Raw genomic sequence first — 27,633 nt, 5'->3', positions numbered from 1 at the left:
TCTCACATTGTGAACTGCGCCTAAAAGATATCGAGATGCGTGGTCGCGCGAATGGGCGTGCATCCGATTATCTTGGTAACTCAATCTTTCCTTCCGAGTCTAACCGTTCCTAGCTTCGCGATCTACTCGATTCAATGTGTTAAAGAAAATCACAGGGATGTCGCGAGCGGCGATGCAACAAATTATTCATTAAAAAAAAAGTTTGCTTACTAAATATACATAACAATACTATTATATGATAATGCGCTAAAACATTTTTCATATTTTGCATTTTAAAAGTATTAATTGTGTTTCTTTCTTTGCTCTGCGCAATGAAAAGATTCGAAAATAATTAATGAACAATGATTGAGAGACCCTCCCGAATTTCGCGATCTACTCGATTCAATTTGTTAGAGAAAATTGCAGCGATGCTGCGAGCGGTGCAACAATTTATTTATTTAAAAAAATACATTTCTTATTAAATATATATAACAATAATATATAATAATGCGCTAAAACATTTTCCATAAAGAAAAGAGTTTTAAGAGTATTAATTGTATTTCTCTTTCTTTACGCTGTGCAATGAAAAAATTTGAAAATAATTAATGAACAATGACTGACCCTCCCGAATTTTGAAATCTACTGGATTCAATATTTGTTAGAGAAAATCGCAGCGATTCTGCGAGCGGTGCAACAATTTATTTATTTTAAAAAATATATTCTTATTAAATATATATAACAATAATATATAATAATGCGCTAAAACATTTTCCATAAAGAAAAGAGTTTTAAGAGTATTAATTGTGTTTCTTTTCTTTACGCTGTGCAATGAAAATATTCGAAAATAATTAATTAATAATGACTGACCCTCCCGAATTTCGTGATCTACTCGATTCAATATATCAGAGAAAATCGCAGCGATGCTGCGAGCGGTGCAACAATTTATTTATTTTAAAAAATATATTCTTATTAAATATATATAACAATAATATATAATAATGCGCTAAAACATTTTCCATAAATCCATAAAGAAAAGAGTTTTAAGAGTATTAATTGTATTTCTCTTTCTTTACGCTGTGCAATGAAAAGATTCGAAAATAATTAATGAATAATGACTGACCCTCCCGAATTTTGAAATCTACTGGATTCAATATTTGTTAGAGAAAATCGCAGCGATGCTGCGAGCGGTGCAACAATTTATTTATTTTAAAAAATATATTCTTATTAAATATATATAACAATAATATATAATAATGCGCTAAAACATTTTCCATAAAGAAAAGAGTTTTAAGAGTATTAATTGTGTTTCTTTTCTTTACGCTGTGCAATGAAAATATTCGAAAATAATTAATTAATAATGACTGACCTTCCCGAATTTCGTGATCTACTCGATTCAATATATCAGAGAAAATCGCAGCGATGCTGCGAGCGGTGCAACAATTTATTTATTTAAAAAAAGACATTTCTTATTAAATATATATAACAATAATATATAATAATGCGCTAAAACATTTTCCATAAAGAAAAGAGTTTTAAGAGTATTAATTGTATTTCTCTTTCTTTACGCTGTGCAATGAAAAAATTTGAAAATAATTAATGAACAATGACTGACCCTCCCGAATTTTGAAATCTACTGGATTCAATATTTGTTAGAGAAAATCGCAGCGATGCTGCGAGCGGTGCAACAATTTATTTATTTTAAAAAATATATTCTTATTAAATATATATAACAATAATATATAATAATGCGCTAAAACATTTTCCATAAAGAAAAAAGTTTTAAGAATATTAATTGTGTTTCTTTTCTTTACGCTGTGCAATGAAAAGATTCGAAAATAATTAATGAACAATGGACTGACCCTCCCGAATTTTGAAATCTGGATTCAATATTTGTTAGAGAAAATCGCAGCGATGCTGCGAGCGGTGCAACAATTTATTTATTTTAAAAAAGACATTTCTTATTAAATATATATAACGACATTAATATATAAGAACGCGCTAAAACATTTTCCACATTGCATTTTAAGAATATTAATTTTATTTTTTTCTTTACGTTGCGCAATGAAAATATTCAAAAATAATTAATAAATAATCACTGAGCTCCAAATTTCGTGATCTATTTGATTCAATGTGAAAAAAAATTACGAAGATACCGCGAGTGACGATGCAATAATTTATTTATTTTAAAAAATTTCTTATTTGAATATATATATAACGATACTATGATACACACAATAATGCGTTAAAACATTTTCCATATACTTGCATTTTAGGAGCATTAATTTTAATTTTCTTTCTTTACGCTGCGCAATGAAAAAAATATAAAATAATTAATGAACAACGACTCACCGTCGTAGATGTGTGTGTGTGTGTGTGTTGATAACCTCTCTCGATGAATCCTCTCAGTGATGCTTCTCGATGTTCCTCTCGATGATGCACTGGCGATGCATTCGAATTGAATATCGCGAAATAATACACGCGTTAACACATTATTGCACACTGAATGTTCAAGGTTCGAGGGTTTATTAATTGATCGCGAACGCGAACGGATTGACCAACACATTAGAACGATCGCCCGATAAATTCTTCGATACTCCCGACACACGTCGAGCGCGACGCACTCTCGACTGACGCGAAAATGTGACAGGTTAGGTTACCATTGATAGACTGCACTAATTTGTCTGTATTTAATTTGTCCTGGTGACGATTTCTCCATGTCCACGGGGATATTGGATGGCACTCGTGATGATGGCACGCTTGTCGAACGAGAACGAAAGCTGTAAAATAGAAAGAGAGGTGCATGTATTAGAGTATTAGAGAATGAATTCTTCTGACGAAGCGTCGTTTAATGAATATAAGGGAGACGACGCGATGAATCGTAAATAGCGTCGACTGAATAACATACCGAGACAACTCGTCGCTAAACTCGACACTCCCACTACTTATTTATACGCACAATGTATTTAAAACGTAAATAAAGCGGAGAGATCGTAGACTCAACTGTGCACCGATATGTTGCCTAAACTAACCTGTTGCAAAAGTCACGTGATCGCGGCTAGCTTCATACCATTTCTCCCTATTTGCGTCCTTATTACATGATGCGACAAAAAAAATTCTTCGCTACTTTCCATTATCTTATAAAGGAGAAAACACATTTATAGATCGACGTATTAATATTAAATCGTAAGAAACAATTAAATTTCTTGAGTTTAAGCGTGAATTTGATATGTTTACCTTTGATTTTGTACGACGATAACGAGACGCACGTATTAAAGAGGTTCTTTCGACAAGCGTTGTTTAGCGAATACTGGAAGACGTGCTTTATCGGAATCATATATAAGACATCGACACACCGAGACGATTATCGTCACTAGACTCGATATCTTCATTTCTTTATACGCACAGTACGCTTGAGACCCTACGTTAATTAAAAAGACACGAAAATACGGAAGAGTCGCGATTCGACTGCACAAGTGCACACCGATGTTACTTGAACTAACCTGTTGTTGCAAGTCACGTGATGTGACGTAATCAGGGCTGGCGCCACCAACGCCAATTTCGTGTGCTTACGTCACGCGAAAAAAAAAAAATTCCTTAGCTACTTTTCATTATCTTATTAAAGAAGAAAACACATTTATAGATCATATTAAATCGTAAGAAACAATTAAATTTCTTGAGTTTAAGCGTGAATTTGATATGGTTTACCTTTGATTTTCTACGACGATAACGAGACGCACGTATTAAAGAGGTTCTTTCGACAAGCGTTGTTTAGCGAATACTGGAAGACGTGCTTTATCGGAATCATACATAAGACATCGACACACCGAGACGATTATCGTCACTAGACTCGATATCTCCATCATTTCTTTATACGCACAGTACGCTTGAGACCCTACGTTAATTAAAAAGACACGAAAATACGGAAGGGTCGCGATTCGAGTGCACACCGATATATTACTTGAACTAGTCTGTAAGTCTGTGTTGCAAAAGTCACGTGATGTGACGTAATCAGGGCTGGCGCCACTTCAACGCCAAGTTCGTGTGCTTACGTCACGCGAAAAAAAAAATTTCTTAACTACTTTTCATTATCTTATTAAAGAAGAAAACACATTTATAGATCGATAGATTGATATTAAATCGTAAGAAACAATTAAATTTCTTGAGTTTAAGCGTGAATTTGATATGTTTACCTTTGATTTTGTACGACGATAACGAGACGCACGTATTAAAGAGGTTCTTTCGACAAGCGTTGTTTAGCGAATACTGGAAGACGTGCTTTATCGGAATCATACATAAGACATCGACACACCGAGACGATTATCGTCACTAGACTCGATATCTCCATCATTTCTTTATACGCACAGTACGCTTGAGACCCTACGTTAATTAAAAAGACACGAAAATACGGAAGGGTCGCGATTCGAGTGCACACCGATATATTACTTGAACTAGTCTGTAAGTCTGTGTTGCAAAAGTCACGTGATGTGACGTAATCACGGCTACTTTTCATTATCTTATTAAAGGCCATTGCACGTACAAAAATTTTAGTCGTAATCGTAAGGCCGTAAGCAAATCGTCCAATCACAGTCAAGCATTCTTATTACGTTATGATAATTCTTCTCTTAAAGGAGAAAACACATTTGTAGATCGACAGACTAATATTAAATCGCAAGAAACAATTAAATTTATTGACTTTCAGCGTGAATTCAATATATTTACCTTCGATTTTGTACGGCGAGAAAGAGACGCACGTATTAAAGAATTGGACGAGCGACTTGGACGAGCGACACTTCCACGAAACTTAGTATGCGCTTTAGCCCGTAGTCATGGCAACGTGAAACAGCCAACCGTGGCTAGCTCGGTCGCTACCCCTACCACCTGTTTGTACGCTCGAGACGTTGCAATAAAGAGACAGAAAAATATGAAACAGTAGTAATTCGACATGCATCGACGTACATCGACGTGTTAAGGTCTGTTCTACCATAGAATAATAAAGTCGTAAGTCGTAAGAAATTGACCAATCACAGTCGATTATTCTCCTAACATTCTACTGTGATTGGTCACTTTCTTACGATTTATAACTTTATCACTCTATTGTAAACCAGGCCAGTTACGTGAAATAATCCGCTATTACGAAAGTCACGTGATCGCGGCTAATTTCGTGTCGACAATTTCGCGCGTTTATGTGACGCGGTAAAAATTTCTCCAGTGCATTTTGTTCAAGTGTTAACGTAAAAAACTTATAAAAATCGTCAGAATAATATTAAATCGTAAGAAGCAGTGGGAGAGAGAGAGTTGAATATCTCTCTGGAATAACTCTGGAATCAGTTGGAACGTGGATTTGATCTTTGACTTAGCACGGCAATAGTGAGACACGCGCGTATTAATTAAGAACAAACTCCTTCGACGAGTGTCTTTTTCCGAATATCGGGAGATACGCTTTAACCATAATCGTGATAATATCAACGCACCGAGGTAATTTGCTGTTAGATTCAAATCTCCACCACTTGTTCATACATACAATTACATACAATACACTCGATATATTAGAATAAAGACACGAAAATACGGAATAATCCTAATTCGATCGCACATCGACACGTTACTCGAACTAACCTCTATTTGTAAAAGTTCGCGATTAGCTTGTGTACGCGAAGTAAAAATTCTTCTTTTTGTGCCTTTGTTAAGTGATACTATAATGTGTGCAAATATTTATATTTCGTTATATATTTATATATTAAAATAAATTCTTTATAGATAATGAGATACGCGTATTAAAGAACAAATTCCTTCGACGAGTTTTTTTTCGCGAATATCAAGAGGTGCGCTTTAACGTAATCATGATAACATCATGCAACATCTAAGGCTCGAAACATTACAATTAAAAGACATAAAAATACAGAATAGTCGCGTTTGATTGCACATCGATACGTTATTTTAATTAACCTGCCGTTGCAAAAATCACGTGATAGCTTCGCACCAATTTCGTGCGTTTACAAAACGCGACAAGAATTATTTAGCTACTTTTCATTATTTTATTAAAGGAGAAAACACATTTATAAATCGTGAGAAACAATTAAATTTATTGAGTTGGAGCATATATTCAATATATTCAGCTGAAATTTTGTACGGCGCGTATTAAAGAATGTTAAAGAATTTTCCTTCGACGAGCGAGTTCCGCGAAATCGGGATTCCGGGATATTCGCTTTAGCCGTAGTCATGGCAACGTCAAACGGCCAACCGTGGCTAGACTCGGTAGTTACCCCCACCACCTGTTCATGCGCTCGAGACGTTGCGATAACGGAGTAACGGACACAAAAATACGAACAGTCGCAATTTGGCCGTGCATCGACAAGTTTATTCGAGCTGATGTTATTACGGAAGTTACGTGATCGCGGCTAGCTTCGCGTGCTTATCTGCCGCGGTGAGATTCCTCGAGTACATTTTATTACAGTGCTAATGTAGAAAACACATTTATAGATGGTCGGAATAATATTCAGTCGTAGGAAATAGTTGAATTATTCGAGTTGCTGCGTGGATTTTTACTTTCGTCTTTGGCACCGGCGAGAATGAGACGCACGTATTAGGCCGATATTACATTTGTCGTACGACAAACTTTTTAAGCGCATTGATTGGCTGCAGTATAGAAAATTTCTCAAGTCTCTATTTTGTAGCCAATCAATGAGCTTAAAAAGTTTGTCGTACGACAAATGTAATTTCGGCCTTAGAGTTACTTGGACGAGTTTCGTGTAACGAATACCGGGGGAGAGCTTTACCGGAGTCATATAACATCAATATTAACCGAGACGATCATCTCCCACTTGTTTATACGCATAATACGATCGAGACATTTTGACAAAGACACGTGAAAATACGATTATTATCGCGATTCGCGATCGCGCATCAACGTATTACTTGAAGTAACCGGTTATTACACGTCACGTGATTTGATGACGCGACTAGATCACGTGATTTACGCAGCCAATTCACGCGATTGCCCGACGCAGTAAAATTCCTCGAGTACATTTTATTAAAGTGCTAATGTAGAAAACATATTTATAGATCGTCGGAATAATATTCAATCGTAAGAGGCAGTTGAATTACTTCCGTTCGAGCGTGGATTTCATCTTCGACTTGACACGACGATATAGTGACATGTACGTATTAAGGAACATATTCCTTCGACGAGTGTCTTTCCGCGAACTTCGGGAGACGCGCTTTAACCATAATCGTGATAGTATCAACGCACCGAGGCAATTCGCTGCTAGATTCGGTATCTCCGCCACTTGTTCATACGCACAATACCCTCGAGATAATAGGATAAAGACACGAAAATACGAAACAGTCGTAATTCGATCGCACATCCTAGCGTTACTGAAACTAACCTGTAAATGTCACGCGATCGCGGCTAGCTTGTGTACGCGAAATAAAAATATTTTTTTTTTTCCGACTTTGTTAAGTGATACTATAATGTGCGCGAATATTTATATATCGTTAAAATAAATATCATAGTGCATAATTAAAATAATAGTGTGGATTATAAGAAAATGCTGAACTATGTTCCAAGTTCCTCGACATTCGTCTTTGACTCCGCACTTGGTACGACAAAATGGTAAGCGTAACTGTTTCATTTTATTAAAATAACACCAAAGTCCATGTCTTTACATCTTAATGACATTACTTTTCTTTTCTTCCTTCTAGAATTTTTGATATCAAATTTTTGATTTTTAGATTTTTCTCTCTGTACCACTTGTTATTGAAATCTGGACAATTTATTATTTATATACATTATTAGACAGCATTAATTAGACAGCAACAATGTCATTAAAAATGTTTAGACCAGCTGTTGGTGTTATATAATATATAATGGGGTATTGATCTAAATATTCTCGCTTAGATTTTGTCAACAATCAAGTTTATACATATCTGTTTTTATTTATAATCGTAATAATAATTATTGCGACATTCATCAAAAGGAACATATTATCTCTAATTATTTTATGACGAGTATCAATGTTATTCGAAAATATTGCATATTACTTTCATCTGACTATTATTATCTTAATGCGTACAACGTCTTATAGTTGGACGAATAATACACAGAAATCGTAATTTGCTTTAATCCCATCTCTCTTACCGTTTATCGTACGTAATAACGCAGATGCTTACAACGTCGTTACTCTAACATAAGTAAGAGCGTGCAATCTCCGCGGTAACTCTCTGATACGTGTCCTTCTACGAGTGTAATACCGCTCACGTCGGAATTATGTAAAGCGGCGATAGGTAACGCGGAACGGTGTCGAAAGGCGCGGATCGCGTTTAATCCGCGTCGCTCGTAAATAAAGCAGCTCGCAGAAGCGCGCGCACCAGTTATGTCATTGCGTAGCCACGTGCTCCGCGGAAATTATCGCGTGCGATACCTGCGTACACGTGTATTCATCCCTGCACTTATATATATGTATACGTCTTATCCTTGCTCGTACATTTACCCGTATATAAGTTACATAGATCATTCGTGACGCTTACTACTTCACGCTTCGCGCTTTGGATTGATAATAATTTTTACAAGTGTTGGAAAAGCTATATGTATATATGTATGTATGTACACATTGTATCTCTCTTCTATGAATCTTTCCTCCTTTCGAGAGATTTTCACGCATCGTAGTCCGACACGAAACATGCGCGTCCGACACAAGGGCGATACTTCTTTCGGGCTTGACCTAAAAACGTGATCCGCCCACGTCAGTCAACAGGCTCTTTCTATACGAAAATCGAGTCTTGTGTTCGAAAACTCTCATGCGTCTCTCTCTCTCTCTCGTTCCGCATCTCTCGTGGAACGCCCGTTGCATTAAACATCACGGTGAGTGCATTAATTAACACATCGATAATAAGCCCCGTCGCGATTTTTGCAGGAGAGTCAGTCAAGTTTGAGTATTATTGGTTCGTAAATTACAACGCGCTATACGTAACTCATTGCTAATTTTACGCGTGCATAATTACGATCGTAGAAATTTAATCGATATTATAATGGTACACATATATGGAAATATAAATAAATTGCTATAATATAAAATAATATATATATATATATATATAATATGGAAAAAAGAATTAATATAGTTATATATAATATGTGTGAAAAGAAAGAAAGAATTATATATAATTCTCGAATTTCATAATGCCAATATTTTCTGTATACTTAAATCCCTGAGTCTTTTCGAAGCTATTCGTTAAAAAAACACGAGCCACGTGGTGCCTCTTATAATCGAAAAAGTAAACTCGTTCCTCTCGTGCAAACGAAAGATAATATCCCGCAACGTTTACCGAATATTCGAGTGGACGTCGAAATGATCGAGAATGCCTTCCTTGTGTGTATCAGTTTCAACTTTCACGACGCAAACCTTGCAACCGACTTCTCCAAACAACCTCCTGCGCTCTCGCGGAGGAACAATTTCCGCGGCAAAAGCAGACCGTCCGTTTTATCGGGCATTTTTACGGGAAATTTCTTAGAACCTCGACATGTTTATGCGTTCTGCGAATGTGCCCGCGCGATTACCGAAAACGCACGTGTGCGTCGAATTCATTGCGCGGTGCGGCGTGAGATCGTACGTTCGATAACGTGGAATCGAGACCGAGAGAACGCCTTCCTCTTCGGGTTCCTCTTCGAGAAGCTGCCTCTCAATTTTCTCGCGCGCTCGTAAAATCGATCGGCCGATTGGCTCGCCGATCCGTGCACTGTAAAACGTGATCGTATTACCGGCCAATCCGATATCCATGCCCAGGTAACGAGCATCCAGTCGCTCGTGTGATTCGACGATTTGCCTTCGATTCGCCAACAAATCATCGTCGGGGGTAGCGCTTTAAACGACGTTTCCATTCTATCGCTCTTCCTTTCGCGCGATATAAAATTGAAGAGTGTTATATAATAAATTGTCAAACTATCCAAGAGTGCAAATCTTTCGAGATTCGTCTTCTGTAGATCGCAAATTACTGTAATACTCGAAAAAAATTACATAATTACCATTAAATGAAACAAACTTTAATTGCAACTTTGCAGTAATAATTTTTCGTTTAATTGGCGATTCTTTCGAGACACGCGCCGGTTCTTCGGTTATGCATAACGATTCTCATAAATGAGAACGAGTGAAAATAAATTTTGTCGCGGATCTTGGACACGATAGCCAACAATAATCGTAATGTCGCTTCGGGACGCGCATTTATATGAACTCGGAGCCAAGCTCGCTTGGCCAAGCAATAGGAGGGACGTCCGATGTATCCTGGGTAACACGACTAATGCGTCTCGCAGCGGGAACTCTTGATCGGTATGTCTTCATCCTTCTTCGCGGCAGGTGCGAGATTCGCGACGGAGAAACAGCACACGACAAAATAAAGATGAAAATGAGGACGAACGGAAAAGGTTCTTTTGAGAGCAATTTTGCGTGGGTGACTTGAAAGAAAAAAATTCTTAACGAGCTTCTTCGATCTAGAAGTAATTAATTAAGGTTGACAATCTTAATGTGGCGTGATTTTTTTTTATGTTGCGTAGCACAACTATCTCATCGGTACTCTATATTAAAAATCTCTTCAGATACAAGATAAAGATTTATTTATTTAAATTTTAATAAGCTCGAAAGAGTGCTCTGTCTTCCCCTACTTTAATATAAGATTTAATATAAGATTTAATATACCGATTTATATAAGATTTATGGTTGATATAAATAAATGATTGAAGTCGACCACGCGGATTTAAATCGTTTCGTCTAAAATCGTGTATCGATCAATCGTGAAACAGAATTGGAGATGTTGGTGCTTGCGTAAATATCGATGCATGTAAGGGAAGACAAAGCCGCGTAAGGGATGGGCAAGCCGAGCAGCATCAAAGATAAAGTTCGCAGAAGAGTAGCACGACCGAGTCGGTGGTACCATGCATCATCGACCTGGACAGCTCGCTGCCCTCTCCTCCACCGTGTTCCGCTCCGTTTCGTTCCTCCTTGTGCCTTCTACGGTTGGCCTCCTACCTCCGAGATCGTCCTACCGCGGATACCTACCTATCTGCTCGGCTTAACCTCTCCCAGCCCTCGGCGGCTTCCAGCAAAAAGAATAAGGATCGTGGAGCGATCCTATGAGATCATCCTATGGGATCGATCGATCGCACGTACATCTTTCTCGCTTCTAGACAGAGATATTTGTTTTAAATAATAGCCATTAGTACATTCCTTAGCAACAATATATTATACACAGAGAGAGAATTTTCTCTTAGAATTTACCCCTTGAAAATCATGGATTTTATAAGAATTTCTCTGATTAGAAAATAATAATATCTATCACAATAAAATATAAAATATGTTTGATTAATTTTACTAAACTGCATAGTAATTATTATTTTTATCGTGATAAATATTAATCAGAGAAATTTCTCATAAAATTCTTTCCATACCATATTGTCCCACGATTACCATGATTTTCCGGGTAAATTCTAAGAGAAAATTCTCTCAGTGTACAAAAATATATTAAATATAGAAAGAAGCAAGTAATCGTGCGATCGGCAATTATTAGTTATCCGCGATAAAGTGGAGTATCTGCGGTCTACCGCGAAATCGCGCGAATGAATCGATTTCTGACACGGCTGACGATGTATCGATCATCGGAGAAAATTTTAACATACCAAGATCTAATAACGAAACAGAACGCGCGTTCCGCCTTTCTCCGTCCTCTCTTGCCTCTCCGACTTCTTCGTCTCGCTCTCTCCACGAGAATGCTACGAGATAAACGGCGATCGTTTCAGTTGGGCTGGCTGAGTAAACCTAGGCACAACCCTCTCCTCGGATAAGATCGCGGCACGGTCTCGAGTAGACGGCGGAGTTAAAGGATAATTTAGTAATTACGGCCAGATGCTTGCCCCCCGGCTAACTTCTCCGCCACTCTTTACGTACCGTAATCGCGGCGCTCTCGTGGACGCGTGTACGTATTTCATCTCGAAAAATGGTGCGACGCGTGTATCAATTACGTCTCGAGATTTCTGAGATGAAGATAGACCGAGGATGCGAATTTAACTTCACCTCCTGCCTTCATTTCGAAAAATGCGAGGATTATTATTTAGAAATCGGAACAATATCGCGAAATTTCCTGTTTTTCTCCCTCATTAACAATTGTTTCGACATTGTCGCATGACCATCGTCAATGGTACAATCCACAAATGCTTGTACGCACGTTGTTTGCGAGCGAGCGCGAATCGCTCGAGGCGCGACGACGTTATATGGATACGACATATGCATACGTGTATAGGGCTAAAAACGGTTTACGCGCCAAGGAGAGATCGCGCGAGTTTATTGCACGAGCGCGTCTCTTTGTCCGATCGCTCGTGTGCACGTGAATTTACATCTTGTGTCCCGCTCGCACGAAAGCGATTCTATCTTCGTCCTCGTTCGATTCACGGCCGACTGTAGATGATGCATCGTCTCGTGCGTCTCGATCGGAATCTTCTCGCTCTCTCCTATCCCTTCGTCGGCTCGTCCCTCTTCTCCTCCGGTCCCTTCGCCTTTTCTTCGTTTCTCTCTCTCTCTCGCTCTTTCACTCTAGCCCTAACAAACGCTGGATACAACTCAATCGTCGGTCACGATCCTCAAGGAGCTCTCACACTGAGAACAGACGTATCTCGCTTCTCTCGCATGACAAATTGAATAAAAGCGGATTATCTTCGTTACAGTTTCATCGGCAAAAGTTACTTTGATTATTCGTGATTATCAATCTTTTGAAAATGTATAAACAATTAATACAAATGCACTTTACACCTTGACTAAAATATTTCCTCGATGACAATTAAATGAATATTAATCTCGAAGATTAAAATCTCGTAATCTTTCGTATACATATATATATCTACATTCGAAATGGCGAATGAAAGTCGTCGACCCTATACGAAGAGAGATCTGGATGGGTAGAGAAACGATGACGAAGGCGAAGAAAAGGTTGTAGCCGACGAGGCCGAGAAGAGACGCGGTTCTCCGGCTGGGCATTAGCATTAGCGCGAGTTTCCAAGGACATTAATCAGGATTAAGCGGTACAGTCGCCGCGGCACTTGACGGCCGAAAACGCCGTTCTGATACTTTCTGGACGCGCCTCCTGCTATTTAATTTTCACCGTCCACTTTCTTCGCGCTACCGACCATCCATTAGTCACAGAGACCGGTGCCCGGCCGCGTTTCTCAGGTGCTTTTGTCGTCCGAACATCCGACTGACGAAAGGGTTAGAAAATTATTGCGTGCCATTTCAATGGAACTCGGGTCAGGGAAAAGAATGCGAGATGCATTGCACTATTCCCCTTCGTTGTTAAGTCTCCCGCAGATGCGAAAATAAATAATAGGATTTTTCAGTAAAACTTGTCGACTGAATTTGAAGTTGCTAATACTCCAGCAGCTGTGCCAGAGTAACATGTATGTTTTACGTGCTCTTTGTAAATTATTATTAATTTATTAAACAAATGAGAAATGTTGATCTTTCGCGGAAACGGATGCTCGCATACTTTGATTGTCGCGACGGTGTAATGTCCCATCTCTGTAGAGAAGAAACGTTTCTTTTATCGTACGGGGTTATCGGTCGCCCTCGACATTAGTCATTAAAATGATTGGTCCACCAATAATCGAGTCGACTCCGACATCCGAGTCCCGCGTTCTGCCTCGCGATGAGTCGAAAGTTTTGTCTCGAAGACATGTCGTGCATTAAGTCTCTTCGGTAATGTTTACAGCTTCTTATTTTGTTTTATATTTCTTGCTATTCGATATACGAATTATATGATTCGCATAATAGTGCGATAAAAAACATTATTACTTACAAACTCTTCTGGAAATCGCCCGCGGATTGGACAAAGTCCTCAAGTCCCTCACCGTCTGAAAAGTGAAGCGCGACGATGCGGAGTTAACGCGAAGCCGGTCTAGCTGGAGCGAATTCAATGAAGGCACTGTTGGCGCACGAGTTCATTGATATCGCTCAATTAATAAATTTAAATAGCCCGACGCGCGTAATTCCGCGGCGTCTCGCCGACCGCAGAATCGAGCTTTTAGCTGAGATATGCAGCGCCGATGCGACGACGTATATATGTATACGCGTGCATACGTCTTTCTTCTCCTCGTATAATATCCATTATTCCAATTGGAAGTCTCGGAACGCGACGGACACTTAGACTTTCACGCGCGAGATATCGCAAAAAATAATCATATCGCCGATGATCATAATTTCATATTGTTTTCGTCAAAGAAGAGCTTAATGCCGCTGATTAAACGATGTCTCTTCCGCGCGTTTCTCCTAAATTCCTCGGAAATTGCGTGAATAATTGACTGTTTATCACTCCCGTTTACGTCTTCCAAGAATTGCAAAAAGCCTGAAAAAAATTTATTTTCGAAAAATATATTTTTTCGACATTTTCATCAGGATTCGCGCCTAGAATTCGCGTATCGTCGCGTGTTGCATCCTCGTTAGCGCAACAGGACCGTACGAAGGGTAGGTGCAAACAGGTCCATTAAACTCAATGGCGGGACATTCTTTTCGCGCGCTCCCGCAGCTGATGTAAATCGCCCTTAATGGGCCGCGTTAATTGAAGCCGTACCGCGGCTCGGTGGTATCAAGCCGCTGGACTTATCGCGGGAGAAATTCCATCCAGCGGGTCGAAAGAAGCCGGAGAACGCGCGTATCGCTATTATATGCGTTACGTTTCTTCTCCAATTTCTTCTCCTTATTTCTTTATTTATTCAAATCACCCCAAACGACAACGATGTAATAAGATTAGTATCGTATATTTATGTCCTCTTAATTCGCGGAAAGAAACGAGAGTGTCGATTTAAGAAAAAAAAATGATAGACTATAAACGCCAAATGATTATGATGGCGCGTTGACAGCTCGCTCGTACTTTCTCAAGAGAGTTCCTATATCCGCCTACTCCCTTGCATAAAACATTATGGCCGCCATCACTTAAGTCGGGGACCTCGATGAGAGCGCGCCGTCGTGCGCTACGGGGTGTCCCGAAAACTCGCGTCCATCATCTTTTCGTACCCGTCATTTTGCTTCTTACGCGCGTCTCGGCGCGGCTCATCCCCCGACGGCGGAGATTAATGAGAAGCGACTGGGCCTTTAATTTTGCTTTCATTAATTCGGTAGGCTGGTGATTATATATCGGGGGGTTGCCTCGTAAAAGGGATAGCCCGTAATGAAATGTGCGTCGATGGTTTTTTATCAAAGGCACGCGGCTACCACTGGTAATTAATATTTGTTATACATCGAGATGTATTATTTACTTTCGCGAATGAAGCCAACTAATGGATGAAGCTGCGATAACATCCCTCCTTCAACGATTTGACGCATATGGACGAAAATATCACGAAGAGAGAAGATACTAATCTCTGTACGCGGTGATCTTTCTCTCTCTCTCTCTCTTTTTCCACTCTCCAGTGATATATTTAGCATCGCAATTTTCACTCGCGAGATTTACTCGAACGTCAGAGCGATACGTTTCGGTGTGGCAAGATTTTTATATTTCGCACTGTAAGATCCGTTCATCGAGTCGGACGCTGACTTCGCGGGTTCATGGTACTCGCTTAAACCTATGACGTTGTCGTGGAGGAACGGCAAAAACGCCGAGAGCAGATGCGAGAAGAAACCCAACGTATAGTCAGGGGCGAGATTTAAATCGCGCGAGTTGACTCGGGAGGTCATTAATCGCCGTCACCGCGCTAATTTCGGTTGGACGTGCAAATACGCTCCCTCAGGTGGCTCCCTTTTGAACGACACACGTTTCTCTTCCAAAGAAAAATAACGCTTCTTCGCTTATTCTATTTGTTAATCTTCTAGTTTGTGAGTTTTCTTTTAACCTACTAAAAAATTATATTATATAAGTTACGATTTACACAACAGTTGCATATAAAGGATTAATTTTTTAAATTCATTTTTTACTCCAGGAAAATCAGCTCAATTAATAATCACGATCGTGAAAAATTCTCGCATTTTTATATTAAATTAATATTTTATAAAGATATAAGATGATCTATAAACTTGATACACAATCTGAAAATATTTCACTTCTATATTAATATTTTTTATAGTAATATTTTACTCGTAGTTTCTCGTCTTCTGTATAAAATTAAGTCATTGAGTTTGAATCGATACTTGGGATATATGATAATTTTTTTCCTTGTTATAGATCAGAATTATATCTAGATGAATTGTGTGAAAAGTTTAAAGAAAATCGTACGTGTCGCGATGCTGCAATCGTAGTGTCCCAAGAGATGTGCTCCGAACGCCGTTCCAATTATATGCGAGAAACGACCCGAAACAGGTTCCGCGACGGAACGTAACATAATTTTCCGCCCCGATGCCAGTAAAGGAGCAGACTACGATTTTATAAGAGCCTCGCCTTCTTAGCGCCTTTTTCTATCTTTTGTCCCCGCACGCGTTTCTCTCCGCGGTTAGGGGGAGAGTCTTTTCCTTTTCTCACTGGAATCTGGAAGTCATGGCACGCTCCTTTCTTTCTCTTTCTCTCTCTCTCTCTCTCTTTCTCTCTCTCTCTCTCTCTTTCTCTCTCTCTTTCTCTCTCTCTCTCTCTCTCTCTCTCTCTCTCTCTCTCTCTCTCTCTCTCGCTCTTTTCTTCTCTTGGTTGTATTTTATTCTCCATCCCTTTTTCTTTGGAGACCATCCTTTCTCTCTTATCGCCATCCGCTCTTCTTCACGAGCACTGCGATCCCCGATGCAGTCCAAGTCGCACGGGCGCATAACAAGGAATCCTACGACTTTATGGTCGCTGGACGGCAGCACTGAGGCTTTTATTGGTCCGAGCTTCGGTCGACTAATGGCTCTGTGGATCCAGATCCGCCGTGTTCACGCCGGCCACCATACAACTTTTTCATTTTACCACGTCGTTCTTTAGTGCGTGCGCGCGTCTACATGCCTACGATGTCACGGTTTCGATGTCATTAGCAGCTTGAAATGAGGGTCGAACTTGTTCGTTAAAAATTTTCCCGATTGCGACCGGAATCATTTTGCATGAACGAATCATCACGAGACTTCGATGCACACTCGTTTATTTAATAAGGGATGTATACTCTCGCTATAGATAAGCGTTTGAAAATTGTTCCCTATATACGGATTAAGAAATAATTTCGTATTTACGCGAATTAATCTTTAATATGATAACAAAGTGGCGAGCGAAATAAAAGCGCGACGAAGAAGAGGCACGAAGGGAGCACGGTGATAATTGACCGTTTAACGATCGCGCCGATTTCTTCCCCATCCGCGCCGATGCGGTGGTCCTCCGGAGCGGAGAGCGAAGGTCGACCATCCTTGGACGATATACATACGCGTCCTGTACGCGAGAGTCGAGCGAATAGCGCGAAGCGGCGAGTAGGTACGAGCGAACGAGGGAGTCGTGAGTACAACATCATCAGAGGCAGGCTTGGTTTTCTCTCTCCCTTTCTCTCTCTTTCTTTCTCTGCGGGTTCCTTCGTCCGTTCCTTTCGTATAATAAAGACGCGTTCTGCCGCGCTACTCTGCTGCTCCTCTCATCTCGCTCTATCTGGTATCCTATTCTCACTCGCACCATCGTATTCTCCCTCTATCTCCCTTTCTCTCTCTTCCTTCTTAATAAATGTCTCTTTCTATCTTCTGCTATCTTCTTCTTCTTCTTCTTCTTCTTCTTCTTCTTCTTCTTCTTCTTCTTCATCTTCATCTTCCCTCCGTCTCTACTTCGGTCTTTTTGCCCGCATTACTCTCTTTCTCTCGCTTCCTCTCTCGTCTTTTCTCGCTATCTCTTTCTTTCACCCGCTTTGCTCCGCTAGTGGTCCTTCCGTGCATCCTTTTCCCTTTCAGTCAATTTCGCTCGTCTCTTCTCCCGGACTCTCTTCTTCTCTCTTTTATTCCCCTTTGCCCCTTCCTTTCTTCCCGTTGTTCTTCCGTCTCTTTCTTTTCACTGTGGGCTCCTTGCCTCTCTCCCCCGCGCCCGGTCGCCCGCAGCGCGGGCATCCGAGGTATTTTTGAACCGATCCACGACGGGAGGCTGCTGCAGGGCCGCACTTTTCTCCAACGTGCTTCGAAATCTTCGGATCGAAGGGATCGATTGAGAAAATTAAGCTTGTTCAAGAATTTAAATGTCATTAGACGTCGATTATTAAATAAACGTTAGCACCCTGAAATGCTACAGCGGATCGATAGTTTAAGTTTAATGATATAAAAAAAATTAAATAGCGAAAGATATAAAGCTGTGAAATTGTCAGTATCTTCACGAGAGACTGCAACCTCTCTCGCGATATGTATAACGAACCTGATAACGCAAGATATACGAAGCTGTAGCGAATAACCAACATAAGTGGCATATGGCCGCAACATACGATCGAGTTGCGGATGAATTATTGAACGCGGCTGTTGATCAAAAGAGACCGTCTAAAGCCGCTCGCACGCGGTCAGTATTCAGGTACGCATAGTATCTCGCTAAGTTAAGATGAATAAATATACTTTTAGAATTAGATAATCTCGGAATAATCTCTGAAAAATATAGCATCTTATCTCTCTTATATGTATAATATTAACTTAACATCTTTGGAAAATTGTGAGAGAAGTTGTCTTCCGTGGTTATCAAAAATTCAGAGACCCAAAAGTTTATAATTCTGTATTTAAAATATAAAATTATTCGGGGAAAATAATGCATATCACGTCAAGAGATGCACAGAAAAAAGAGAGAGAGAGAGAGATGAAACTACTGCTGTCTCAATTTGCCAAGCTGAGATACACTGGCAACGACAATAAAGGCGCCAAGTAAAAAGCTCATCGTTCCCTTTCGGTTTTTTTCACGACGCTCGCCTTTATCTCGTTTTTAGTGTCGAAGCTAATTGGATACTCCCGGCGCCCTTACCGCGACGCTTGTAATTTCTCCTGAACTGGTTTGTTCGAACGAAAAACTGACGCGTTGCGCGGGTTTAGATGTTATCTCGGAGACGGGATTATATTGATTTCTTAATACTCGGCTACGTAATCCATAACCCTGTGTTTTCTGTCGAGGGAGGGGCGAGCTCATATAAAAGAGAGAGAGAGAGACACACTGTGCAAATACAATTAGCGTGGTCACTCTCGTGTCATATTCCAACAATTTTCAAGTACGTGCTTAATTACTTGTATAGCGAAAGCAAAATGTCGAGGAAGCGATACCATTATAGCTGACAGTATAGATTCTAGATGATTATTCTCCCTGAAAGGGGAGCTCTCCGAAAGGGTACGAGCAACAGGTGGCTGTATAAAGTACGAGAACGATTTGTCCCGAGGGTATATCGTCGTATTAGCCCCTACGAGTTCTCCCTTGTTGCTGCATTTTGAAAACGCGAATTTCTTCGCCCGTTGATTCCATTCTTCTTATATCAAGTGCTACATGTTCACTCTTTCACGCATAACGAACGTTATTTATCAATAAATTAATTGATACTTCGGTAAGAAAAAATATCGCATTTTAATTAAAAACAATTTATATATTTTTTAAAATAAGATATTCAATTATGACATTCGTCTATAATGTGTATTCGCGAACGAGAATAAAATACAAATGTCTCATAAGATGAATTAACCAGATTAACGAATATAATCTCGAGCCTATCATCCGTCTCTGTCCTGAGTAATGTAATTACCGATCGATGGGACTTATTACGTTAAAATTGCAACGCTAGCAATCGTGCTGGGTAAGCTCATTCAATAACGCTATTGCGATAAGGTTCTGACTTACGAGCTCTGATAAATCGATCGGTGTCTATTTTCTATCCGTCTATTTTCGTTCCGTTAATTGATCTCTGTCGAAGGGGAAACGTTTTCCGTCATGCGCTCTCAAGCAAACAATAATAATGGCACCGCAACGATAGCGATGAACCGACGAACGTTTCGGTTTCTGACTCAACCTTCCATCAACTTTCCATCCTCGCGCACGAATTACGTTTAGAAAACAGGTGATATCGACGAATTTTAAGACGCGAAGAACATCTTCTTTAAAATCTCACCCTCGTCTAAAGTATTAGCCCCTTTATGTAATTTTCCCTGAATTAATGTGCTTGTTTTTTTTCGAGACATCTCTAAACAATTTTTTTTTAATTCCACGTGCGAACAAACTCAGGAACAATGTATTCGATAATAATGCAAGGATATCGCGATTCCTGTTTATTCGTTAATTTGGCTCGTTAATTATTGCGCGTTCTGTCACTCATCGGCATCCTTCTGCCAATTACGTCCGTTCAGCTTCTCTCCCCCTCTTCATAGCGCCTTGGCGCATGAAATACTTGAACGTTAAGGCTCAACAGGTGGTATCAGCGAGTCTGCGAGGTGCGGAGTATCTCGTTTCAAGCCGCACACTGTTATTCAAGCTCTATGTGCCTGCTGCGTGCCGTATAATAGTAATTAACGCCGCGAGACTCTGTTAAAATATCGCCGATATTCCACAGTACGGTCATCGACGCGCACAATAAACACCGAGTATACAATGTACAACTCTGTGGGAAGACCGGAACTTGGTTCACCGAGAACTCGGAGGGAGGGGAAAGATTCAAATAAACAACAACGATAGCGCTTATTTTATCTTACTATGCGGCGAGAAATGTTCATTAGTATGTCGCCCGGGTTTGCGTGTCAGTATTGTACGTTTTACACGAATGCTTATTCGTTGTTATTTTATATCATACCTGTATTTAAAAAAAAACATTTTATAATGACTAAGATTTTATAATGAATTTCACAGTTGTTTATTAACTATTTGGAGAACTTTATATGTTGTCTTCGAAATATATAATGTTTATCGTAGAAGATCCAAGAAATAATTCCATTATCTTGGAATAAATATATTAAATTAAGAGCCAGTGTATTTTGCGACAAGACATGTCGATACTTGAACAATTAAATTTATTAAACTTTATTATAGAAAATTCATTACTTATAAATTAATTAAATTAGCCGTAAGAATCGGTGGCCTTGCGTGATTATATGCACATCTCATCGCTGTTTTACGCGATTCGCGACAACTTTTGAGACATGTCGGGATAAAGTATTCGCTCGTTTGTACGTCTCACGAGAGTCGGCACTTATCGCTCCACAGGATAGCTTTCGATTCGCGAATATTCGCCGTACTTTGAGTGTCCCTATGGTGTTTGCACAAACGATTTCGCCGTGATTATCGAAGAGGAAAGTTCTCAAAATAACTCGGAGCCCAGATTTTTCGAGAAAAAGCGGTGAAAATTTATCGAGATTCAGAAAAAAATCAAAGGGATGGACAAGAGTAGGAAAATCCGGATGGTTGAGCATCACTGGATATAATTATGACATCTAATTAGGTTTTTAGCGGTTGGGACGACTGGTCCGAGCAGCGGCTGCTATCCAGGACTCGAGAGCCAGGAGAGGTCCTTTTTTTTCACTCTCTCTCTGAACTTGCTCTCCCTTCCCTACTTCTTCCCCACCCCCTGCCCCCTTCTCACAATGCTGCGCTCGCCGATAGAGATTCCAAGCGACTTCCTTTGTTTTGTCCCGTTCGCCCTTTTTTGTACCCACTGATTCAATCGACTCCCGTGTATCGGTGTGGTTCGCCGCCGCGATGACGATATCGCGACTAGTCTTCGCGAGAAGTCGACCTTGGGTTTCCCGGTGGAACGTGATCATCGGCTCTATCCGCGACGTTCGTTCAATTTTCATCAGCTTCGCGCCCTTTCAGTTTCACATCCAGATCATTAGCCGAGATGAGAAAGAATAAAACATCGCGATAAGAACAATGAAACTGCCATTAGAAGGACAATCCGCTCGGAACGACTCGGTAACGACGATGCATCATCATGACAAGTGCATTGTTTAAATATCAGCTGGATCAGTATCATTGTGGCATGCATTTTTTTCTCCCGCGCGTCTTTATTTCGTACAGACAGACACGGCGTATGCGATGCGAGGCACGAAGAAACGAGAGACGGAAGGTGGCGGAGAGTGAGAGAGGGGAAAGGGGGAGTCGACTCCCGGAGGATTAGCATTGGAACGTGAAAAAGTCTCTTGTTAGATGGCGGTGGTACCCGTTCGTTCCGAGACGTCATTAGGGCACGCCACGTGAAGCCGAGAGGCCTCCGAGATCGGGACGCGATAACGGAGGAGCGAAAGGAAGGAGACGAATACGAGCTTCGGAGAGAAGACGAAGAGGGGATGAGGGACCCCGGATCCGATGGGTCCAGGTGAACGCGATGTAGAGAAGAGAGCCGTGGAAGCTGGAGCGATGTGGAAGAGAGAAGAGGGAGAGTAGGGACGGTAAGGGAGGAAAAGGAGGAGGAGAGGAAAGACACAGAGGCAAGAGTTGAAGGGAGGAGGAGAAGCATGTCGAGGAAAGAAGAGTGGAAGAAGAGGATACCAGACGAAGAGTGATTGAGCTGTAGTCGATCTTGCTGTCCTGTCGAAGTCTCGAATGTCTTGATGCCGCGCAGTCGAAGATCGAGTTCGCTCTCGATACGCGCGCGAGAGGGGTCCTCCTTCCTTCACTATCCTTTTGCCGTCCATCTCATCTCCTCACCTCTTTCTTCTTACCGTCCACGCAACTTCTACTCGTCTCTACGTCGGGTCGTTATGTTATAACAATAGAACGTCGTCGGTTCCCGTAGTCGATCTCGCGCAAAACACGAGACGCAGCCGCTGACGATCCGAATACGATCTCGATATTTACTATCCGTTCATTCACGCAGCGCTTTCGAAAGACGATAACGAAGCGATCAGTCGTGGTATGGCATCCACTTTTTATTCGTCGCAGGATCGTTTATCTCGACGTATCTCGGAAAAGCGGAAGATTGTCGAACGAGATAATAGAAGGATTAAGGATTTTTTTAAAAATAAAGCAACAATACACTATACAAGTAAAATTTCTTTAGCGTCGCGCGCGTTTGATTGGCGCAGCCCTGTAGATTCGAATCTTGCACACGGTGCCCCTCCCCGATAATGTCTCTCTCTGCTCCGGCGCGTATCCTGATATATACCGGCGCACATGTGAAATTCCTGCGTCCACACACGCACGCGCACCACCACGTGGCGCGCACGCGGATCCTGTCCGGTGGGGAAGAAGGAGGAAAGCGACGGCCGCACGAATATCCTTGCGTAATTTCGCGCGCATCCCGAAGCGGGCGCCTCTTCCTCTCCCCATTTGCTTTAAGCTAACGCTGCCGGACGAACGTGAGAGAGACTTGGCACGCCCCTGGTATCTCCGATAATTACAGAGTAGGGCATCCAAATTTATAATGTCCTTGCTAACTATCGGCCACTCCTACAGGATTTAAGACGAAGGGGGGGGGGGGATCAAAAAGAAAGAAATCCATGGGGACCCTCCTGAACGATGGCGGTCGTCCAACTCTCTCTCGCCTCCGCGTTTCTTTATTAATCGAGTCGGTAAGAGGTCAGCGACTACCGTTCGCGCAAAGAACTATGGCGATAAAATATTTTCCGATTTGTTCTATTTTCAAATATACATGTTTAATCATCCCCCACGCACCAAGTTTCCCTTCCCAAGCTTTACAACCGATAATCTGTAAATCGCGGAAGAGAACGAGAACGTTGTCGGAGAGACTAGCCCTGACGCGCGATAATCTATCGCAACGCGAGGATCGCGCAAAATTAAATGCGGACGCCCGGTACGTAATATATTGCCGTACGGGGCGGCGGACGGCGGGCACCTGCTAAGAAAGAAAACTTCACGAAGGAATACGATAAAGAGGAATGATTGTGATCTGAGACTCCGAACGCGATAGAGCCATAGATCATCGTGGACCCAGGCCGGCCCCCGACTCTGCTCGCTCCTCTCTCCCTCGGGGGTACCATTCGTGGAGCATCACAATGTATGCGCAGGGCCGCATCCGACCAACGCGAATCTTCTCTCTGGTGATTCGAAACTGCTTTTCATAAATTGGCTTTATAAGCGAATAATAACGTAAAATTAATAATGCCAGAAACATTGATACCGCTTAATCGGAGATTCGAATTTCGTTAATTAATTCATCGATTTATCAGACAGTCATGCGATCGCGATGACTAATAGAGACAGCGTTCGCGATAATTATGATGTCATCTTGTCTCGCGTAACAGCTTCCGATATCTTTCTCTAGTGGTCTCGCTAATCTATTTACAGCCTCGTATCAAGTTACTTTGTTATTCGACTGTGCTTAATTTAACTGTCATTTAATTCGCCGCTATTTTTCTATTAATATTGCATCATATTATTTTATCAATTTATTATTAGTACCGTAACCGCGGCAGAGTCGGATCTGTGGCGGAAAGATATCACAGATCACAGCGAATACGTGATCGTGTCTCGAAGAAGAAGCGGTCGCTCACATTATGTCGTGATAGTCGGTGATCACGTTCGTTGGAACTATCCGACAATCTCGTAGTCGATTGCGCGACCCTCGGACCATATGGGGGGGGGGGGGGAATCACAATATTTACTTACTCGCGCTCTTTTTCTAAAATTGCGACATACGATGAAGCGTGTATCGCGAGTAATTCGTCGCGACGCAAACTCATCAGACACAAAGACTCCTCTCTCGCCTCTTTCCTTACTGCGCCGTATAAACGTCCTTCCATCTTGGTCGCGCGGTCTCTTTTGCCGCTCTTGTTCTCTCTTTCTCTCTTTCTCTCTTTCTTTCTCTCTCTTTCCCTGTGTCTTGCCCATGGTGGTATAACCGACGTTGCCACGTCTACACCGACGATGAGTGGTCGATGGAGAAAGGGCAATGCGATGGAGAAGGTCGTAGGGAGCTGATCGAAGGGAAGAGCCGTTAAGTCGGTAGCATCTGAGAAATGATTGGCGGCAAGCGTGGGCCGATTGCTCGCTATTTCCCCGCCGCGGTGATACCGGAACCGGAAGCTGTCGATCCATCCGCGATTCTCGACGCGAACACAATCGGTGCACAATACGCGCGAGATTTTACCCCAGTGATATATCAAGATCATTATTTCTAGAAAATTTTATCCATCTGCAAAAATATCACAAGTTGGCAGAAAATAATTGGAAACGATCGTTTCAGGGAATGCATTTTTTTCATTAATTTGTTTTCATTTTAATTAAAAACCGTATAAGCTTATTAATTACGTCAGAATAATATGTGTAATATCTCTGCAATTTTTTTTAAAAAGATCTCAAACGTGCACATGTATACAAACGACTTTTAATCGGTTTCGGCTTTTAACGCGAGCTACTATGTAAATCCGTTGACGTAAATACCGCTCGTAAAAATATCCTTGATAAAGAAATGCATTTGAAAAAATATTTGCAGACGAGACCATTGACGCTGTCGTTATTTTCGGACGAATTGCACGAAACCCATATAAATGTTACGCAGCGACCGGGAGTGTTGAAGCCGCGTTAAGATTTCACGACGATAAAGAGGAGGGGAGTATAGTCGCATTCCTGCTAATTGACTTTCTCGGCGCGCGAAATCGTCGAAAATATTTCAAATCGCGGATTCCAGGGCGAGAGACTCTTGAAGGGGGGAAAAAGGGGGAGCGTCGTTCGTTCGGGACTGCGTGATTAAGAAACCGCCGCGCCGGTATACCGAGGATGGTCCTCGTAAAGGTGCAGCACACAGGGAAGCGCGAGCCTCGAGAGAAGACTTTGGACCTGGCGCAAAAACAGGCCCGGCGAACCGTTGTAAAATCGTTTCGCGTGCAGGGATGCATCTACAGAGATTCCTCGCGACTTGTCTCCGAGAACGTCATCTCTCGAAATCAAATAGAGAGATGATCGAGCCAGATTATATATACAAATAGAGACCGGTACCAATTTTTCTCTTCATCCGCGTTAAAGAGGAACGATGGCGAACATGTTCGCGAGAAAGACGGACTGCTTGTCAATGTGAGAAAACAAAGCGGGTGGCTGATGATGGAACACCGAGAGTACCGCACAAGAGGAAGACACACGAACTCCGGTCACGCGCGGCGGTTGTAATCACGTCAGCGCGGTACCCTGCTTCCTTGATTGGACCGTGGGTCCATCTCGTCGCGTCGGTCGGTCCCCCTCCTCACCCTCGTTCTGGTTTTTTTCTCTGTCGCTCTTTCCTTCTCTTTCACGCGCGAGCAAACGCGCAAATGTCGGTCGGTCAGAGTCGGCTCCTCTGTGTACTTCTCTTTCCGCGTTTGCTCTGCGCCCACCCTCGCTCTTTGTTTCTCTCTTTCTCGCGTTATCCCGCTGGAAGCCGTCGTGCACAAATGAGGTTGTCGCGTCAGCGGGCTGCGGTCGGTGGACACGGAGGGACGAGTTTTCTTTTTCTTCCTTCGCTCCTTCGTCCTACGTTCGCCCGATATTTCTCCCTTTTCTCCTTTTTCTTACGGCATCGCGACAGCTTCGCTCCGGCTGGACGCGGCTGGACCGCGATGCTTCGTCATTCATTCCTCTTCTTCTTTATGTAGTCCGATCATTCTTCTCGGGATCGTGAAACTTGTACAGCGAGGCGAGGAAACAGAGGTCTATTGGCACAAATGTATATAAGCGATATCAGAACGCGAAGGTTAATTAAAAAAAAAAAAACATACTTTAACTGTATCATCAAACATGACGAACAAGTCAAGCCTCTTTCTTTTCGTTTATTTATTCATCAATAACATGTTTGTTACACGCTGCCCTTCAATAAAATTCGAGTAGAACGTATCACTTTATAGCAGAATCCGAATGTAATCTCGAAATTTGTCAGCCGTCTGAGTAAATCTCCAAACATCGTGAGGGAAACATTGAAAAGTCATAAATACACGGTACGAGCATCCCCGGAGGCGCGATATTCACGCATACCACGGATACCGAATACGGTGGTGTGTTACGATTTTATGACGGGCCACCATAAAACGCGGATGTAGTACAACTCGGGTAGTCCCTGTAGGTGTGTAATGTTCGCGCGCAGGGGTGAGGAAAAGAGAGAGAGAGAGAAGGAGCGAGCGGAGAAAATAAAATGGGAAAGATATCCGGGAACGGCTACACGCGAACAACTTTATTATTTTCAACATGTTACGACATCAGTTGGAAGGTTCTGAGCTTTCTGTTAAAGAAGGATGGAGAATACAATGCGAAAGAGAGAGAGAGAGAGAGAGAGGGGGAGAAAAATATATGACTTTTCGTGTATGCTGCATCGGAATAAATAAACGAACAGAATTCAGGTCTCGATCCAGTCATCCGGGTGTAATTCGTATTGGGCGTACGATTGAGATTTCGGTGTTAATCTACGCATGAAAACCTTTTCAGATAGCTTTTCTAATTGCTGACTCTGTGAGAGATTCTTTGCACATAACCCAACGCGATGACGCCTATTTAAAGTCACACGTAATATAACAATTTAAAAGACACAATCTTGTATGACGGCATCCACTCGAAACTTTCGGAAACCCTGCATTACAAGTATATGATTAAGGGTAGTCGCATGCACGATGAAGATCTTCAGCGATTCACGCGATGGGGAACGTGCACGCACGTTGACGTTGTCGATTTTTTAGATTATAGTCGTTAGACTTTGTCGTGTATTTTAAACTCATATCGGTAGGAATCGATCATGAACCATCGTGTTACAGATTAGTAGAATAAAATAGAGATACGTTGCGCGCGTAGTTACGACGACAACTAAAGGTTAAAGAGGACTTACTTTCGTGCACAAAGTGA

General features: G+C 41.5%; 2 protein-coding genes across 5 annotated transcripts in view; one reads left to right on the top strand and one right to left on the bottom strand.

The window, feature by feature from the left end:
- Positions 1-3,801, bottom strand: part of Dctn4-p62 (dynactin subunit 4) — a 104,445-nt gene extending 100,644 nt beyond the window's left edge. For 2 of the 4 annotated variants that reach the window (XM_083053435.1, XM_083053438.1), the window contains exons 1-2: positions 3,214-3,360; positions 2,329-2,756 (exon numbers count right to left, since the gene is read on the bottom strand). In XM_083053435.1, the coding sequence (XP_082909561.1) occupies positions 2,329-2,542 (214 nt within the window). In that variant the 5' untranslated portion in view covers positions 2,543-2,756; positions 3,214-3,360. Of the gene's footprint in view, positions 1-2,328; positions 2,757-2,884; positions 2,985-3,213; positions 3,361-3,684 lie in introns of those variants that run through there. The other 2 variants (XM_083053437.1, XM_083053436.1) reach the window with 2 other exon arrangements.
- Ci (transcriptional activator cubitus interruptus) overlaps positions 1-27,633 on the top strand; it is an 80,906-nt gene that overhangs the window by 10,814 nt on the left and 42,459 nt on the right. The window lies entirely within an intron of this gene.

Source organism: Prenolepis imparis, unplaced genomic scaffold (genome assembly GCF_030444845.1).
Source record: "Prenolepis imparis isolate NDT839.2.m4 unplaced genomic scaffold, iyPreImpa1.0 SCAF_13, whole genome shotgun sequence".
Classification (NCBI taxonomy): Eukaryota; Metazoa; Arthropoda; class Insecta; order Hymenoptera; family Formicidae; genus Prenolepis; species Prenolepis imparis.
The sequence above is the reverse complement of the archived record's forward strand: the minus strand, read 5'-3'. Positions and strand labels throughout refer to the sequence as shown.